This window comes from Stegodyphus dumicola, chromosome 12 (assembly GCF_044657685.1).
Source record: "Stegodyphus dumicola isolate Sdum_Otavi_A_Nest chromosome 12, ASM4465768v1".
Lineage (NCBI taxonomy): Eukaryota > Metazoa > Arthropoda > Arachnida > Araneae > Eresidae > Stegodyphus > Stegodyphus dumicola.
In genome coordinates, this window is record NC_140779.1 from 9,644,494 (window position 1) to 9,665,506 (window position 21,013).

General features: G+C 33.8%; 1 protein-coding gene across 1 annotated transcript in view; it reads right to left on the reverse strand.

Annotated features, from left to right (window-relative positions):
- Positions 1 to 1,674: 1,674 nt before the first annotated feature.
- The window catches only part of LOC118186080 (alpha-mannosidase 2-like), a 39,083-nt gene continuing 19,744 nt past the window's right edge, over positions 1,675 to 21,013 (reverse strand). The window contains exons 2-3 of the mRNA XM_035356086.2: positions 10,302 to 10,474; positions 1,675 to 6,290 (exon numbers count right to left, since the gene is read on the reverse strand). Coding sequence (XP_035211977.2) covers positions 3,587 to 6,290; positions 10,302 to 10,474 — 2,877 coding nt within the window. The 3' untranslated portion in view covers positions 1,675 to 3,586. The remainder of the gene's footprint in view (positions 6,291 to 10,301; positions 10,475 to 21,013) is intronic.

Below are 21,013 nucleotides of genomic sequence, written 5' to 3' on the forward strand. Positions count from 1 at the left end.
TCATTAGGATTTCTTTAGAGGCAGAAAAAATGAAAAAATAGCAAACGCCTTCACCGGGAAACGAACCACGGACCTCTGGAATAGCGGCCCAGCGTGCTACCGTTACACCACGAAGGCACGCTAGGGAAGTAGGAGAAATACCTTATATACTCCCCTTTTTAAAGGGCGACTAGGGTTTTAGGGGACCTAGTCGCCAAATCCTGGGTGCGGATAATCATCATCCACAACCGTTTTTAATCTTGTAGAGGCATTAGTTATTTTTTTGGAAGCAGGAGAAATGAAAAATTAACAACTGCCTTCGCCGGGAATCGAGCCACGGACCTCTAGAATACTGGCCCGGCGCGCAGAACCACTACACCACGAAGGCACGCTAGGGAAGTAGGAGAAATACCTTATATACTCCCCTTTTTAAAGGGCGACTAGGGTTTTAGGGGACCTAGTCGCCAAATCCTGGGTGCGGAGAATCATCATCCACAACCGTTTTTAATCTTGTAGAGGCATTAGTTATTTTTTCGGAAGCAGGAGAAATGAAAAATTAACAACTGCCTTCGCCGGGAATCGAACCACGGACCTCTGGAATACTGGCCCAGCGCGCAGAACCACTACACCACGAAGGCACGCTAGGGAAGTAGGAGAAATACTTTACACCCTTATCCCCAGTCGTCCTTTAAAAGGTGAAGTGTATGAGGTATTTCCTCCTTTCTCCAGCATGCCTTCGTGGTATAACGGGTAGCATACTCGGCGCATATTCGAGAGGTCCAGGTTCGAGTTCAGGGGAGGGTATTGCATATTTTTCACTTCTCCTGCTTCAAGATAATGTAATGACTCTAGAATTTTTTTTTTTCCTTTGTTTTTCGGGAGCTGCATGACAAATTTTGAATGATAAGAAATATTACTTTTGGAAGCAGGCAAAAATCTGCTGCTAAACTTTACGCCACGATTTGTCTACTTACTTTGAAACTGTTTCCCCCTCCCTTTAGAGATGGCTACTAAAACCATGTTTTTCAGAAAATTTTCCTGAATCCTTTGTAGAGTGATTAGGTTTTTTTTCTTAATCTTTATACTTGAAAAATGTGCAATGCCCTTTCTAGAACTCAAATCTAGATATATCGAATACACTCCGAGTGTGAAACACTCGTTCTCATGTCTTCGTGGAGTAACTCCGCATTACACCACGAAGACATGCCGAAAGGAGGGAGAAAATACCTTATATACTCACCCTTTTAAAACTGGGGAATAAGGGATCCAATAGCCAAATTCTGGTGGTTCGATCGTCCACCACCTTTTTTAGTTCGGGCACTACTTGTAGAGTCATTCAGATTTTTTAAAAGCAGGAAATGTGAAAAATGTGCAGTGCTGTTGCTGAGAGTTGCTGGACCTCTCGAATACGCCCCCGAGTGTGCTACCACTATACCATGAAGGCATGCTGAAAGGAGGGGGATAATACCTTTCCTGCTTTTAGCTTTCATTCAGCATGAAGATTGTTACATGGAGCACAGCAGGAAGAGGGATTTAAAATAATACAATTCTAATAATTATTGTTATTATTATTTGAAAAGTCCAGGAGATAATCCAAAGTAGCCTAAAATATTCCCAAAATTAATTTCTTGTATAATTTAATTTTAGTTCAGTTTTGCAAAGAATTATAAATTTAACAAAAACTATTAAGAAAACTTATCTCGCCATTCAAAAACATGTTTATTGCATTTTGAAATTTCTTTTGCATAACTTATCTAGTTTGCAAATGTTTAATTAAAGTTACTAAAATAGAACAGATGTGTTTTTGGAAAAGGACTTATATCTAAAAATTATTTGTGTAAACTTTACATGATATCTGAAATAAAGTATTTTGCCGTATTTTATTGTGTATTGCATATCAACTGTCAAATGGGAAAATTTAACATTTCTTGATTTGTTACTTATAAATAAAACCATCTATTAATCTCAAAATGCGCATAGAATTTTCATATTTAAAAGTTCTTTATTAATTTAAAAATGCAAAACATCAGAATTACTTTTAATATCACAGTTTTTAGTTACAAGTTAAGGGCATTTAAATAAATTATTTCTACGACTGAAATATTGCACGAATAATTTTTTATAAATACTGTAAAAATCTTATCTTCATATTTACAATCTACTGTCTTTTCCTTGATAGCAAAACTTATGTCTTATCTTTATTTTCCCTATACAGGGTGAATCTGAACAAGTGAGGAAACTTTAAAGATGATAAAAGGCAGCCATGTCAGCAATATTTGTCGCAGCATGTTTGGTTGTAACGCAAACGGCGAGCCGCTAGGGGAAAGGGGTTGCATTGTAAATACATGGCATGAAAAGGGTCAACGTGTCCCCAGCAAGCGATATTCATGAAAGCCTTAAGGGACAATTTTTGTTTCATGTAGGGATTTCACACACAAATATCATACATAGGGCATATTATGACACCCTCACATCTCTGTGTTCTTGCAACACAGTAATTACAGGCAAAGGCCTATATTTTTTCTTCCCCATCTAGTTCATTAGCGGCATCCAAATAAGGTCTCATACGCGAGGAATCTCCGTTAAGGGGCATCTCACGTGCTGGTAAGAGCGCGATGAAGTTCGCGCTGAGAAATAGTATCACAGCAAGAGATGAATTTCGTTTACCACCTCATCTTCTGGCGCCATCTCTTCGACCTGCTTTCGGTCTTTCCTACATCTCCTAAGTCATCTTAAAGGGATCAACTTTATGGTTTCGTCTGACTTTTTCTTCTCTTCTACAAATAATTTTCCCCACGTACGGATTCAGTCAGGCTATTTTCATCACAAGGCCCACTGTGGAACAATTTCAGTTTATAGGGAAGTACTGAAACAGCAGTAGACGCTCTGTATAACACCTTTGTATCAAAGTCTTCGCACCCGACGGCATTTTCCATCGTGAATCGCCAAAAGGATTGCCGGTTATACGAACCACGGAATTTCCAGGGCGATGGATCGGTCGAGGTGGTCCCATAGCTTGGCCACCAAGAGCAGCGGATCTCGCGTGTTTGGACTTTATCATGTGGGACTATATGAAAAGCCTAATTTACGAGTGACCCATTAAAACTAATATGGATCTAGTCGCCAGGATCACCGTTTCTGCCGGTGATATTCGGGAAATGGCTGCTTTCTTCGCAAATGTACCCGCATTACAGCTGGCGGATGAGCAATTTGTGTGAGCATGTTCTGTTAATAAAATGTTTTCTGAAGTATCTCCTCTCATTATTGTGTTAATTCTTTAAGTGTGGCAGTGAAAAAAGTACACTTTAACTTCTCACCACTTGCGTTCCGGCCATACATTCTATGACGAATATTGCTCGTATTGCTGCTTTCTATCAGCCTCTAAAGTTTTCCCCATTTGTCCAGATTCACCACTTTTGAGAATATATAAATCAGTCATGGATTTTTGCAGGAACTTATTTAAGAAATTTTTCCTCACGATTTAATTTGGTCCAAGTTTCTTATGTAATAAATGAATATTTAATACATTCATATTATCTACCTATTTCTTTCTTTCTATACATACATATGTACATACTTACATATATGAATATATTTTTACATTGTTTCAGCTGAACGTAATTTTATAAACTCGAAGCTTTGAAGAGGAACTATAAATAGAAACTATGTCCTCTTCTGTCCCGGTCAGAGTAGTTTTTTCAATTGAATTAACATGTACTTCAGAAAACATGGCAACATTAAATTCTTCAAATACGAGTTCCGCGAAGTTATTTACTTTACAGTCATCATTCCTATCGTATATTATCAATAAAGAGCTATCTGAAGGAATCGTATAATTTTCTTCCAGTGCCAGGTTGCGCAAATTCACTAGATGGACATCAAGGGGCCATGGTGAAGATAAGAATGACATGTGGGGCCTTTTTAACAGAGCTTCAGCATTTTCAGTAATGAGTGTTACAGGAGGGTATTGAAGACACAGGGATAACAGAAACGCTTCAGGAGATAGAAAATTTCTTTGAAAGGTTTTAGCATCAATTATTTCTGGGATAAGCCAATAAGTAGCCGAAATTGATCTGTTGTCTTCGACACCTTCTCCCATACCACGTCCGTCATCATTTCGCATTTTGCGGTCCAGCATAACTTCAATCACACCTGACGTAGGTGACGTAACACCATGGCTGTATGGAATGAGAAGATTTAATCGAAATTTCTCATCCTCTATAAATATCCCATTCGTTGCTGGATAATAATTTCCTTGAACTGGTAATTCATGTAGATATTTTCGCTTTAACATTTGGAAACCATTGGAATCTGTGTAGAATGTATCAGAACTTTTTAGATCACTCTTAATTCTCATAATTAGTTCGATATCTTTATTTATCTTCGAAAGATCAGACGAAATTTCCACCTGCAGGCCTGCTGGAGCATCTTCAAAATGGTATAAACGTATTGCAAATTTTAAAAAGTTATAGTACACAATATTCAGTTCAGATACAACAGAACCACGAATGAGACACAATAATGGAAAATGCTCACTTAGGTTAGAGAGAGGTATCGCTTCACTGAATTCAGGATAAAACAAGTAAGCTCCACTCTGATATTCCTTTGGAATATATGCATAGAAATCAATACCAACTTCTCTTGAAACTCCAGCATCTTTCATGTGAATCTCCTTCAAAATACCATTACGCGTAAATCTTGCACTAAGTTTAGCGGATTCTACCAGTATATCGCTACCGTTTGGTTTTTCAAATTTAAATGCAGAATTTTTTAGTGGTGACATTACATCGTCCTTCAGAAAAAGGGATATCACTGCTTTTGTCGAGTGTAGAGAGTTATCTTGCAAATTTTTAGCTAACGTAAAGGTAGAAAAAGATAATGGTTGCAATCTGACCGCAAAAACAAGTTCAAATACACTGTTAGAGATAACGAGAGAATCCTTCCACACCGGATTAATCTGGGAGGGAACATCATTTCCCATAGAGTCAAAAACTTTGATCTGTGGTGATCTAACTTTAATACGTATTATTTCTGTGCGCCTACATGTTAAAGAATTAAATACAATGATTTTTCTTCCATTTTCTGAAATGACTATCGATAACTTCTTAGATGATTCTGTATGTGATGCTCTGTAAACATCCGGAAAAATCTGAGAAGTCCAAGTTCTACCATTCTGAATATTTTCCATTAAAAGAAATTGACTCGCATGAGATACTACAGACATTGCATCAATTACACCCGAATGAAGTTTACGGCCATAATCTGACATAACCATTTCTTTAGAAGTTCCAGTTATTGCATCGTGGTGTTGAAATAAACCCAGGTGTTGTCTTGCCGATGACAAAGAATTGTAATCTTTCAACAGCATATTCATAGAGTTTTTAGCGACAATAGTCTTCGCAAAGGAATAAAGAATTTCTGCTGTTCTAAGCCAATGTTCCAGTTCTTGAGCAAGTTTTTTGTAGAAAGGTCTAGTAGAATAAAAACCAGTCCAGTATGATGGGCGAGAATTTACATATATATCAGCGTATGGAAAAAAATCCCCCTGAACTGAAGGCACAGATTTTGAGACATTAGTTTTTAATCTTTCATGCACTTCATGAAAATAATCAGATAGCGTTCCAAATTTTACTTCAACATGCCAATCATGTCTCTTGTTGATATAATTCATCAATTTCTTATAATTTTCATACTGTTGAACCCATTCAATATAGACATTATAACGGAAATCATCCCCTAGTGGTACAAGCAGAACGTTGTGTTCGAAAAGAGATGCATATCTTCCATACTGTGACAGTAAATAATTTGCTTTTAGTTCTACATTCTGCTCTGTGATTGCATCAGAAGTGCTCTCCGAGTATTCCCCTCCAACTTGACGAAAGTCAAATTTCAGGCAGACGAAAGGATCTGGGCCACATACATGTTTGAAACTGTATAAATCTGAAGGTGCCATATGACAAAGAACTCTCGGGGAATCAAAAGGCTGTTCCCAGTAGAAATCAAACCATTTCATGTAGCTAAATAATTTTTTAATAGCGTAATGTGCTCTCAAAATAACCATGTTTGATATACCAGCCAATGATAACAAATAGGGCATTGTGGCTGAATGACCGAAAACGTCGACTGACCAACCATTTTGGGGCTTAATTTTGATGAAATGGTTTAACCATTGATGACCCTCAACAAGCTGGTCTATTACAGCAAAATAACTTGTCGTTGCTTCGTCTGCCATAACCCATCCACCAGTAACTATTTCCAGCTGCTTTCTTTCAAGAATTCTTTTCATCATATTCTGGACAATGAAACTTTGTCTGAAATAAAAAGGGAAAAGATTACTTGTTTAAATATGAAATAAATAAATAATAACAAAATATTGAAAGCTTTCAAATTTTACATTACGCCCAAAGGGGTGCTTTTTTAACGTTTTGTGGGTTACCTTTATTTATGAAATATCATGTTCTTCCCATTTAAAAACCATAAAATTCAGCTCAACAGCAATATCACAAAATAATTTTAAAATGAGCATATCCTTTAGAAATTCCCATACACAGTCTCGCGACCTAAAGATTTTTTTTTTTTTTTTTCCGTACATTGTACTCATTGCTCGCTTTGAAATCGTTGAGTTTCTTAATCAAAAATTCATTAAAGTTGTACCAAATATGAAATAGATAATAAACCAAATTTCAAATTTGGGTCTCCAGATGTCCATATTCGGGTGGAAAAGTACGTTATTCAAAATTTCATGGCTCTACGTACCGTCGCGAGAAACACATACATTTATACAGATTTTTCATTATTTAATTTCTTTAAGTGTAATACAGGGCTGTAATATTTGGTGGCAACAGTTTGGAAAGTAAACCGACATTTAAACGTTTCAGCGTAAAATGCCAAACGAAATTAATAGCCTTTTGGGCTAACGTCCCTTGGGCTAAATGTCTGAAAGCTTTCAGATTTTATATTAAGACCAAAGAGGCGTTTTTTTTATTAATGTTTTGTGCGTTACCGTTATTTATTAAATATCATCGTCTTCGCACTTAAACCATAAAATTAAATTCAACGGCAATATCACAAAATATTTAAAAGAGAATATCTTTAGAATTTCCGATACAGATTTTTTTTTTTTCATACAGTATTGTTATTGTTCGCTTTGAAAACACTGAGTTTCTTAAAAAACATTGAGAAAACATTGAGTTCTACTTCAAAAACTCATAAATGCTTTACAAAATATGAAATCGATAATGAAACAAATTCCAAATTTGGGCTTTCAGATGCCCATATTCGTTATTCAAAATCTGATGGCTCTAGGTACCGTTGTTTTATCGCAAGGCACGAAACATACATACATTTATGCAGATTCTTCATTATTTAATTTCTCTAAATATAAGACAGGGCTCTAATATTCGGCGGCAGCAGTTTAAAAAGTGATTCGCCGTTCATAGCGAGTCAACGCAAAATGCCAAAACGAAATTAATATCCCTTCTGGGCTAAACGTTCTTTGGGCTAATGATTTTTGTGTGCGTTCTTTCATTACAATCGAAAGCACCGTATTCTATTAGACTAAATGAAAAAAGGTAACTTTTTGTAATGATTTAAAATGCTTTTGTGAAGAAAATTTGTTTAAATCAGTCACTGGTTTTCAAAATGCTTTTAAACACCTAGTTTAAGTAAAAGTATTGTTAATTTTTAATTTTAATTCTTCAAATTACTCAAAAAGAACAATTATATTTTATAACTCAACTTTATGGGCCAAAGATATTAACATTTTTAATATCATATTTGATAAATTAAAATAGGAAATTGGTTCTTTTTATGCGCAGGTGTTCACACATATAAAAACGAATCACTTGTAAAATGTTAAATTTTTAGCCTATTTAAATAAACGCAGAGCTGATAAAAAGGCAGAAGAATCGTAATTTTAATTTATGGAATGATAAATTAGTCAAGAAATTTTAAGCAGTAGTAAAATATTAGGTAGCACAACATTATTCAGAATGAGTTCGTCAATAGAAATACTTCAAACTTCAGGAAAACATCCACGTAGTCGTGTATTATATTTTTTTAAACACGGTAATTACAGTGGTGATTAGAACAGTACTGACTTCGAGAACTGCTTTGATAAATTATTTTAATGATAACAATTGGTCAATACTGAGCAGTCGATGGTCTTCAAGCAGTCCATCGATTGATCACCAATAATTGTGAGGTCGCCAGCAATGACTGAGTTTTATATCAAATTTCTTTTAAAAGAAAATTTGAAGTTAATTGATTGGCATCCTACATTATCGGATAGACTGAAAGTCATGCTTTGCTGTATATTTAGGGAGATTCCAACATTTAGCATATAAGGTATATTCTCTCATCTTTCCGCATGCCTTCGTGGTGTACTCGACGCGTATTCGAGCGGTCCATGATTCGGGTACAGGTGAGGGCACTGCACATTTTTTACGTCTCCCGCTTTAAAAATATCTAATGACTATACAACTGGCGCCCGAACTAAAGGAGGTGGTCGTCACCAACAGGATGTGGCAATTGGGTCCCCTAATTCCCAGATGGCCTTTAAAAGGGGAAGTATATAAGGTATTTCCTCCCTCTTTCCGCATGCCTTGGTTGTGTAATTTTCGACGCGGAATCCAGAGGTCCAGGGTTCGAGTTCCAGCAAGAGCACTGCACACTTTTTACGCCTCCTGTTTAAAAAAATAAATAAATAAAAAAAGGGGAAATCTGAAAGGTTTCAGATTTTAAATTACGACCAAAGGAGCATTTTTTTAACATTTTGTCTGTTGCCTTTATTTATTAAATATCACGTCCTTTCCACTTAAACCACAAAATTCAGTTCAACAGCAATATCGCAAAAAAAATTTCAAAATGAACATATCTCTAGAATTTCCGATACAGAGTCTCGCGCGCAGGAGGATAAAAATGTTTTTTATGTACAACATTGCCATTCTTCGCTTTGAAATCCTTGAGTTTGTTAATCAAAAATTCGTTAAAAATATGCAATCGATAATAAAACAAATTCCAATTTTCAAATTTGGTCTTCTACATGCCCATATTCGCAGTAGGATTACATCATTCAAAATTCGATGGATCTATGTACTGTTGTTTTATGGGAGAAATATAACATACATTTATGAAGATTTTTTATTATTTAATTTCTTCAAATATAATGCAGGACTCTAACATTGGGTGGCAACAGTTCGAAAAGTGAAACGGACCTTTGTAGTGAATCGCAAAACGATAACAGTAGTCCTTCAGAGACAAAGCCCCTTTGGATTAAAAAATCTAAAATTTTTCAGATTTTAAATTACCTCCAAAGGAGCGGCTTTTTTTTTTTTTTTTTTCCTTGTAACATTTTGTTTGTTACCTTTATTCATTCAATATCATGTGCTTCGCACTTAAGCCATAAAATTCAGTTCAACATCAATATCGCAAAATAATTTTAAAATGAGCATATGTTTATAATTTTACAACGCTGCCCTTGCTCGCTGTGAAATCCTTGAGTATGTTAATCAAAAATTCGTTAAGGTTATAATATCGATAATAAAACAAATTCCTGATTTCAAATTTCGGCTTTCAGATGTCTATATTCGCAGTAGGATTACGGTATTCAAAATTGTATGGCTCTAGGTACCGTTGTTTTTATCACAGTGCGAGAAACATACATACATTTATGCAGATTCTTCATTATTTAATTTCTTTAAATATAATACAGGGCGATAATATTCGGTGGCAACAATTTGAAAAGTGAAAAAACGTTTATCGTGAATCAACTCAAAATGCTAAAACGAAATTAATAGTCCTTCTGGGTAAATTGCTCCTTTGGACTAAAAAGAAAAAGAACTTCCGACAAGTAACAAAATCTACCATTTAATTCGGTCTCCAGGCTCTTGTATTTGGTAAAGTTTTATATTTGTTATGAAAAAAAAAAAATAAATAAATAAATTACAAGAAATTTGAGTCTCTTACGAGAAAAATTGACCGGGATATTTAATTTTAAATTTTGCAGTTTTTTATATCATTTTAAACTTGTCTCGAAAGCTATCTTAATTAAGTTAGAATAATTCGAGGAAATAAGTTAAGTGCAGCAAAAAATGTGAAAAATTTACATGTATAAATGGCCAAACAAGGAAGTCACCGTCAGATTATTTTTTGTATTAAAATAGCGATGTATGTACGACATATGTCTAATATATTCATATTAAATATCCAACGGAATGTCAAATCACATACTTCAATTTAAAAATATAAGTTCTTCTGTTTATGTACGTATTATCCAGATTATCTTCCCAGTGGAAAGGAGTAAAGGAAAATAAAATTCTTACCTATGCCACCACTTGGAGAAAAAAGAAATTTCTGACCAGATGAATTTAAAGTCTTCAGTTTTATTCAAAAATAAAACCATGTTGTCCAAAATGTGGTTAACATAATTATCGGAATAGTCATCGTACGTTCTCAGCCATCCTGGGTCTGTATGTGAATGTGGAACAATGATAACCTAGAAATGAAATGAAGATAGAACTATCATCAATATAGGCGTTAATCACTCGTTTTTCATTCCTGATATATATCAAATAAACTAAAAAAAAAAAAAAAAATACGAAAGCAGTTAGATTTTATATTCCGCCCAAAGGAGCGTTTTTTTTAACGTATTGTGGGTTACTTTTATTGATTAAATATCATGTTCTTCGCAATTAAACCATAAAATTCCGTTCAACAGCAATATCGCAAAATAATTTTAAAACGGACATATATTTAGAATTTCCGATGCACAGTCTGGCGCACTGGGTATAAAAAAAAATTTTTTTCCCTTACATTGTTGTCATTGCTCGCTTTGAAATCGTTATCACAATGCGAGAAACATATATACATTTATGCAGATTCTTCATTATTTAATTTCTTTAAATATAACACAGGGCTGTAATATTTGACGGCAACTGTTTGAAAAGTGAACCGAAATTTAAAGTTTTAAACTTAAAATGCCAAAATGAAATTAAACGAAATTAATTTCAACTTAAAATGCCTTTCTGGGCTGACGCTTTTGGAGTTAAAAAGCGAGCCTTAGTATTATACTTAGAAATGAATTAATTAAACTTTTAATTTTTAAACTGTCTTTAATGCAGTTTTTATGACAGAAAAAATAGTACCTCAGAAATTTAGGTAATATTTATTATTCTGTTGATTATTGGAGAAAATTACTATTGCAATATATTTGATATGCTTCAAAAGATATCCCTTTCTTTTTCCTTTTTTCAGACTTTTGCAGACTACTATCTACTTTAGGACGATGCATTTAGTTTCAGAATTAAATGCAAAATTTGTGACTTTGCATTTAATATCATTTAATCCTTCAAGGGAAATTGATATCTTTTCACTCAGAACAAATTTGTGACTTTGCATTTAATATCATTTTTGAAAATTTGTGACTTTGCATTTAATATCAATTTTGAAAATTTGTGACTTTGCATTTAATATCATTTTTGAAAATTTGTGACTTTGCATTTAATATCATTTTAATCCTTCAAGGGAAATTGATATTTTTTCACTCAGAACATTTTATTGCTCGGAAGAAGTATAAAAACGGTTATCCCTGATGTATATTCTTGTAATTCTTGTAATTTGTCCGATTTACGGCTGTATCACTTTTTAAATTGTTATCACCAAATATTATCACCCTGTATTATATTGATAATTAAAAAATGAAATTAAATAATGAAGAATTTACATGAATGTATGATTGTTTCTCGCATTATGAAAAAACGATACCTAGAGCCATCCAATTTTGAATAACGTACTCCTCAAATTAAATTTCGTTAAATTTACGTTATTATTATCTGTTTCAGATCTTTTAAACTTTAACAAATATTTTATTAAGAAACACAACGATTTCGAAGCGAGCAGTGGCAACACACTATGCGGAATAAATTATTTTTATTTCCAGCGCGCGAGACTGTCTACCTGAAATTCTAAAGATATGCTGCTTTTAAATATTTTTAGCTCAAAGCGGAATTAGCCCAAATGGTTTGGAAACGTGATTGTATGTGTAAATGAAACAAACGCCCCTTTGAGCATAATATAAAATTTGAAAGCTTTCAGAATTTTTTTTTTAGTTCGAATCACTTTTTAAATTATTGCCACCAAATATTAGAACCCTGTCTTATATTTAAAGAAATTAAATAATGAAGAATGTGCATAAATGTATGTATGTTTCTCGTATTGTGATAAAACGACTGTAACCAGAGCCATCCAATTTTGAATAATGTACATCCGAATATGGGCATCTGGAAGCCCGAATTTGGAATTTGTTTTAGTACCTATTTCATACTTTGTAACACATTTATGAGTTTATGGTCAGAAACTCGACGATTTCAAAGTGAGCAATGGCAACACTGTACCGCCCCCCCCAAAAAAAAAGCATTTTATTAATTTCCAGCGCGAGAGACTGTGTATCAGAAATTCTATAGATATTCGCTTTTAAATATTTTGTGATATTGCCATTGAATTGAATTTTATGGTTTAAGTGCGAAGAACATGATATTTAATAAATAAAGGTAAATAAATACACAAAACGTTAAAAAAACGCCCCTTTGGGCGTAATATAAAATCTGAAAACCTTCAGATTTTTTTTTCTTTCTCAGAAAAATTTTTATATGTCATGGATGTTGGAGAATTCGACATTTAAAAATCTCCTCTTTTATAAGCTTATCATCTCCTGATACTTTTTATATTCTGCAGAATGCTTATTGCCGATAACGTCATGCAAAATACAAGCCAAAGTAACAATGCTTTATAACGTACAGCTAACCTAAATAAAATTTGATTGAAAAGCTTTTAAAGGGTCTCGTACACCTTAAAATCTTATAATATGGTACTGTTGCAAGAATTGAGATAACTTGTTTATTTTAAAAGCAATTCCTTCCAACTTTCCACAGCTCACTACATAATATATCTGCTTTGGGAAATAGTAAGCAGAAAGTTTGTGTTGCTCCAAATATTTTTATAATTTAAGGTGCTTTGTGACAAACTTTTTTATGCGCGCATGATACCACCTTGCGCGCATGATATTTTAAAAATGGCTAATGGCACATGCTTGAAATTGGATGGAATTCTTTATATGGGCACTATCTTCTAACTGAACCAAAAATCTGATGAATATTTTAATATTAAAAAAAATTATACAAGAAAGCATTACAGATTTTTTTTAAAAATAAAATACATATTATAAACTCAACTCTAAATAAAAAAAAGAATTTAACATGAAATACTTAGGATTTTTGGCTCGTAATTTTTAAATGTTATAAAAGCTATATCTTAAATATGGAATTAAACTATGCAACAGAATGATTTATACTATGCGCGCATGGTAGAACAGATTAAATTCTACAAATATTTGTGGCAACACAAACTTTCTGCTCCCAAAGCAGCTGTATTACGTAGTCACCTGTAAAAAGTTGAAAGTAATTGCCTTTAAAATAAATAAGTTATCCCAATTCTTTCAAATAATAATATATTCGAAGATCTTAAGGGTTTTAAGGTGTACGACCCCTGTAATGAAGTATATCACGGGACGCATATAAGCATTCTGTACCGCGCCACGCTCCGTGCTTGTGATTGGACATAATTTCCTATGACAACATTTTCTCTTGGCGTACTGACATTTAGAAGAGATTCTTACGGTTTTTTTTCCGTTGAATGACGCGCATGAGGGACACGGGAATGTTAAAATTATCATTTGTTTCCTTTTAACAGTTATGCCAGACGAAAAGATTTACTTGCAGTTTCTGCAGCTGGCTTCCTGTTTTATGAAATAATAAAATTATAAAATCCTTTAAAGATGCTGTTAATACCAGACGCAAACTTAAGCTCTTAAATTATATAAATAGCCAATTGTAGAATTTAGTACAAAAACCAAAACACATTGGATTAAGCAACGATTTCGACCCAACTGTAAAAGCACTGTATGCTTGTAAGTAAATTATTATCGTAATTTTGTTGCGTTCGTTTCCTTGCACATTGCAGAAATATTTCCTTTCCAACTGGATATGTTATTTCCATGTTAGTGACCATATCTTTCCTGTTTCTAATATTCTGTTGCGTTAAATGAAATAAAAAAGAGCATTCAGTATTGTTGCTGAATATAATACACGTGTATAAGGAAAGAAACTTCCTTCTCTGAACAACACTATTTTCACACAAAGGTAAGAAAGATATTACACATTAAAAATGGGCAATATTCATAAAGTAATATTCAGTTTAAACATACGTGTCTTTAATTCTCTAATCCAATTCTATAGTAGTCTAATTTCCAAAATAAATTTTAATCTTCCTAACTGACTATAAATAGTGAATTTACTGCGTATTATGTTTTGCTATATGCGAAAACTGACTTGTCTCATACTTTCGGAGATTACATTTGCAGAGAATGGATATATAATGAACGTGAAATAAGGAATTAATAATCACCTCATCTTTTACTATGAACGGTTTTAAGTTATTAAAAATTTCTGCACCTAATATTGTTGCGTGCGTACGGGCTGGTTATGAAATGAATGCACATGTCCGATGAAAAATGAACAAAATTTATTATTATCACAACAAAAAATGCTTAAATTTCCTCAGATATTCGCGCAGTATTACAAAATCTCGCAGTAGTTATCTTTTAACTATTCAAACGTTCAAAAGAACTTGATTCAAAACAGCTAAAGCAAGCTAATTCGCGAATTCGCTACAGTCAACAACAGCAGGTTTTCTAAACAAACTCCTGTAGCAGCTTTAAATAATATTAAAATCTTGTAGATTAAATAATTTAAATAGATGAACATTAAGGTATTTGTGAATGGCAATATTTGAAACCAGACTCGAGTACCTCGTGCGACTCTCGCACGAAGAATGTAATTTATTTTTAAATGACAGAATATGTTTTCTCTTCTTGTTTTGTATGTCGCCATTTTTTTGAGTGTTAAATAAAAAGTTATTGCTGTGTTCCATCATTGGAGTTGCTTCATATCGTCAAAGAAGTATTACACTCCGGGGCCCAACAGTGGCCGAGCGGTAACGTCGCTGAACACTAGTAGTTCGGTCCGAGGTTCGAATCCCGCGAACGGGCTGGCTGCATGGGTGTTTTCGTGGTTTTCCCCATGTGTAACGTGTATACGAGCCAGTTTCCCTTAAAAAGTCCTCCACGAAGGCATCCCTCCCTTAAGGCAGATAGCCCTCGAGTGCTTTGCCGTAATCTAATAAACCACACCAAACCATCTAAACAAACTCCTAAAACAACAACCACTCCATTCTCATTTACCGCTATTATACTGGGCCTAGCCTGCGTGGAACTGCAGGCTTTTTGCCAGTTGTCATCCTTTATGGGGACCTGGAAGTAAAAGAGTCGTAAAACATGTCACAGTGACAAGATGTGAAAAATTTAAAAAGAGAGGTGGCACTTTGCCACTGTAAAAGAAAATGTCATCGTGTGGTGGTGTAACTTCCTATTCAAGTATATTCAGGAAAATGCAATAAATGAATTCAAAATAAAAAACATGATGCAACAGTAAAAAGTCCGCTTAACGGGTTTTGAATAAGTATAAATTAGCATTATTTACAGTATATACAACATAAGCTGAAATAAGCAAAGTCCAAATGTGCAGCCCTGTCATGTGATGACCAGGAGTTCCTGCCATTGGCTGGGGCAGAAAAATACATAAAAGCACAGTTTTAAAAATATCTATCATGCAGTATTGTTAAAGTTAATTTTTCTCGAACTGGTAATTATCCTGGGAAGTGTATTCCACTAGAAATTTGCACTAACAGTTCACAGTAATGCAGAAAAGTTCAAAATACACTAGCACTGGGCGTGGCTTATCTTGAGAGTTCATCATTCACGTAAGTGTTCAGTACTTGCGTTTAAATTATAAAACAAAGTATGCATACGTGACGTAAAGATGAATAATAAAGTAAAGGAATAAATGCAGGAGATATATACAAATTTGTACAGTCCTTGCGGCAGTGATGGGAGCTCCGAAGTGGAGATAGTAATTTTCAAAGTCCGTGGTCACGTGAGGGGTCACCCTCCCGTGCTGTGACTTAAAACAACAACAAACTAACTCCTACTTTTTATATGATTTTAAATCGCGCGCAAGAATATTCTGGAACTTTCTCGAAATCAAAAAGGTTAGGTTAGGTTATTTAATTACGGCAAAGCCTCGAGGGCTATCTGCCTAAGAGGAGGGATGCCTTCGTGGAGGACTTTCTAAGGGAAACTGGCTCGTATACACGTTACACATGAGGAAAACCACCAAAACACTCATGCAGCCAGCCCGTTCGCGGGATTCGAACCTCGGACCAAACTACCAGTGTTCAGTGACTTTACCGCTCGGCCGCTGGTGGGCCGAAATCAAAAAAGAGATATTTATTTATGTTAAATGCACGTGCTCTTGTAATTTTAGCTTTCCGGCTTAGCTTTTCTTTAATATTCGTCACGCGCTGCACTGCACGGGGAATAAAACAATTTAATTTATAATTCAACTAACATTAGCTATTTAAATACCAAATCCGTAACAATATTAATACACATTTACGGATTTAGAGCAACTCTAGAAGAAATAATACTCTTTCTCTCCAGGGAAAAAATTCGCCACAATTTTTAAAGTGAATTTAAAAATTTTCCACACTATTGTAATGTGGTGAAGCTCATGGCACCAAAAATACAGCGCACATCATTAACAGTAATAATCTTTTCGATACTGCTATCAAAATGTAAACAAATGATATGGATATGTACTCTGCAGCCTAAGCATAGAGGAAATGATGTCATCGGAAACTATACCAATCCCAAGGATGTATTTTTCCCCATGCGCGTGGTGTGGTACAGAATGCATATAGTATGCGCACGGGACAGAAAAGACAAAAAGAGAGAGAGAAATAAAATAGATAGATAAGAGAGTAACTGATAATTGCCAAGAACATCAAGGGTATTAATTTTAAGAAGTTATATTATGTATAGGAATTTTGAGATTTGTAGCTCTAATTTACGGATATATCACATATGAAAGCTCAATGATTTTTATCGCTTCGGAAGCTCGCGAACAAGAAACTTTCACTTTCAAAAATGTTTACTTAAGGGGACTCATACACCTTAAAACCCATAAGATCTTTGAATATGTGACTGTTGCCAGAATTGAGATAACTTATTTATTTTAAAAGCAATTACTTCCAACCTTTTACAGCTGACTACATAATATAGCTGCTCTCTGAAATAGGAATCAGAAAGTTTGTGTTGCCACAAATATTTTTATAATTTAATCCGCTTTGTGACAAAATGTTTCGTCATGTTTCCACCTTGCGCGCACAGTTTAAAACATTATTTTGCATAATTTAATTACATATTTAATATATAACTTTTATAACATTTGGAAACGACTGTGAACCTAAAATTCTAAAAATATTATGTTAAATTTTTGTTTTATTTGGAGTTGAATTTATAAAATGTATTTTATTAAAAAAATCTGTAATGTTTTCGTCCATAAAATTTTTCAATATTAAAATATTTATCAGATTTTTGGTTCAGTTAGAAAATAGTGCCCATATAAAGAATTCCATCAAATTTCAAGTATGTATCATGACCCGTTTTTAAAATATCATGCGCGCAAGGTGGAAACATGGCGAAATATTTTGTCACAAAGCGGATTAAATTACAAAAATATTTGTGGCAACACAAACTTTCTGGTTACTAGTTTCCAAAGCAGCTATATTATGTAGTCAGCTGTAAAATGTTGGAAGTAATTGCTTTTAAAATAAATAAAATATCCCAATTCTTGCAACAGTGACATATTCAAAGATCATGAGGGGTTTAAGGTGCATGAGCCCCCTTAAATGTATTAAAGTGATCTTCCGTCTCTAACATCGGTCGGTCACTGGTGATAACAAGACCTATGATAGTCATCTGACACACTTTTATCTCTACAGAACATTTAAGCTTGGGAAGCCTGAGTCAGTCAAAATAAAAGCTAATTTAGGAGACAAAGCGTATAAAATAGACGAGCGATTTTCATTCACTTTTATCATTGTGGCTGAAAAAGCACAAAAAATGCTCTCTCGCAACAGAGAGGAAAGGCCCCCAAAATGTATACAAAGTAGCACGCCAGGAAATAAATTCCTAGCATATGCACGCAAATAAAGGAAATGGATCAAATAGAATGCAGCTAGGGGAAAAAAGGGTTGGTTTTTTTTTTTCCGACTTTAGTATATTTGCAAAATAAAACAAAACGCGAAATCAAACTAAAAAATACAATTTATACAACTAAAAGAATAATTGTTACTCTGTTCATCGAATCCTTTGGACTAAGGTTTCGGAAACCATTTACTGTGAGCGTACTGAAAAGTAAATTTTTTTCCCTAGGTGAATTGAAAGGCAGACCAATCCACTCAAACATTGATTATGAATTGAATTTAAGTATAATAAACTGTATTTCGTGCATAGAAATGACCTTGGAGGGGAAAGCCAGAGATAGCTGTTACAGCAAGGATGTCAAACTCGCGACCCACAACAAATATTTTTGCGACCCGGCCAGTATATCGGCAAATAATAATATATAATAATAAAATAACATATGGAAGAAGAAAAAAATGAAATGTTTACTGCTAAGTAATTAACGATAATTTATTCAGTGTTGTTAGATTACTCACAGCGAGCTGACACACGCACTACTTAAATTACAAATGCGTGTGAGTAGCTTGCGTTCAGCTACCTTCGGCTTTTGGGGGACACGTGCACTCAGAACTTGTACGCATCCCCCGATAGCCGAATGTGGCCGAACTCAGTTTCCAATCATAGTTTTGTACGATATATTGGTGCATGCATGTGCATGCACTTTGCTGTATTATTAATTATTACTTAATTCATATTGTTACGGATTTCATAGTTATTTATTTAGTTTTTTTATTTAGAACTGTAATTAAAATATTTAGAATTGTAATTTAAGTTAGTTTTTTTATTTAGAATTGCAATTAGTAAAATTGCTAATTTAACAACTGAATTTGAAACGAGGTTTAATGATTTTAGTTCCCTCGAAGACAATTTTTTTTTTTTTTTTGTTTTCTTCGGTTTTCTCAATAAGTATTGACTCAGTACCCAGCCATATGCAAATGGAGGTGATCGAGCTTCAATGCAACTCAAATTTGAAAGCAAAATTCATTGAAGTGGGCGTGCCTGAATTTTACAAATATTTACCAGCCAGGTTTGAAAATACTCGAAAATTCGCATATGAAATTATTTCCATGTTTGGTAGCACTTATCGGTGCGAGCAGTTATTTTCAGTCATGAAAGGTAATAAGTCTCCTATTAGAAACCGTATTAATGATGCTCACCTTGGGTCAGCGTTGAAAGTTATCACTGCAAACAAAATTTCTCCCGAAATAGGAAAGATAATAGTAGAGAAGAGATGTCAAGTATCAGGACGTAAACATTAAATTTTTCTTGTTCTTTTCTATATAAATATATATATATATATGTTTATTATTGTATTATTCGGAATAAATCTACGTTTCTATGAATATTGATATTTTTTTTTTTTTTTTTGGCCCGCCTAAAGTTAAACCTTGTTTGTTTGGCCCAAGTGTATTTATGAGTTTGACATCCCTGTGTTACAGAATGAAATTCTCGGGACAAATATGTACCACCATTATTCAAAATAGAACTTTTAAAGCAAAAAAGCACGCTCATATACAGCCTATTTTATGATCGTTGTTTGGATATAGCGGTTAATTGTAAGCATAACTTTTTTAAACCGATTACTCCGTAATTTTCCAGATTTTATTAGCCCAAACGTCGTCAGCTCAGAAGGGCTATTAATTTCGTTTTGGCAATTTGTGCGGTGTCACTATAAACGGCGTTCCACTTTTCAAACTGTTGCCACCAAATATTATCTCCCTGTGTTATATTTAAAGAAACTAAATACTCCATCGAATATAGAGATCTAGAAGCCCAAATTTGGAATTTGTTTTATTATCGATTTCCTATTTTGTAAAATTTAACGAATTTTTGATCAACAAACTCAACGATTTCAAAGCGAGCAATGGCAACACAGTTCGAAACAAAAACATTTTTATCTCCAAGGCGCGAGACTGTGCATCGGAAAATATAAAGATATGCTCTTTTTACACGAACTCAAACGATTATTTGCTTATCAGTTCTTAAGATTCTTCACTTCCAACAGTCACTTAGAATTTACAAAGTGAAAAACTCTACAATACAATTATAGTACACTCACCGGGACGCAAAATGTTACATTTGCTTTCCTATGCAAATAAGACATGATTCCAGTACGCTTCGGAGTTATTTACTATTGATTTTGAGTAGAAAAGCCTAAGCTTTCTATATTTTGCACTTACAAACATTTTTTCGAGCAGAGCGCCTATGCAATTCAGCTGATATGAGTACTCGTCAAACAGTTTTAAGTGAAACTGAAGTAGAAAATTTTTCTATAAATTTTGTAGAAATTTTTACAACCCTCAAGCGTGGGGTTTTCACAGATTTTCTAACTATACATCTCTGATTGCGTTGAGTCATCTTTGCCAGACAACCTCTCCTTTATTTTGCATCCGATTTTCTTCTTTAAAGCATTTTATTACACACTGCATCGTAGAATGGAATAAATTTACTAATTTACTGACATCATTTTTTTTTTCTTATGATAAACAATTATTAATTTTCGAATGCTGTTTTTTGTTTCCTTACGACTAGGAGCCATTTTTAATCATGAAATAAAATATAACGAAGTAAGCAAGTAAAAAATAAAAAATGGGCAGTTTTTTAAACGTCACCAAAATCTAAAAATTAAAAAAAATTGCAGACGATAATTTTATTTATGAAATTTTACGCTCACTTTTGTGGCGTGTTTTATTTATGCCTCCTTACATTTTCGATTTTAGAAAAAGAAAATAAATCAGTATTAAAAAAAAAGTTAATTAAAAAAAGTTATGATTTTGAATAAAATGATACAGAAATGATATGTAAAAAATATTGGAATTTTTATTCGAACACAGT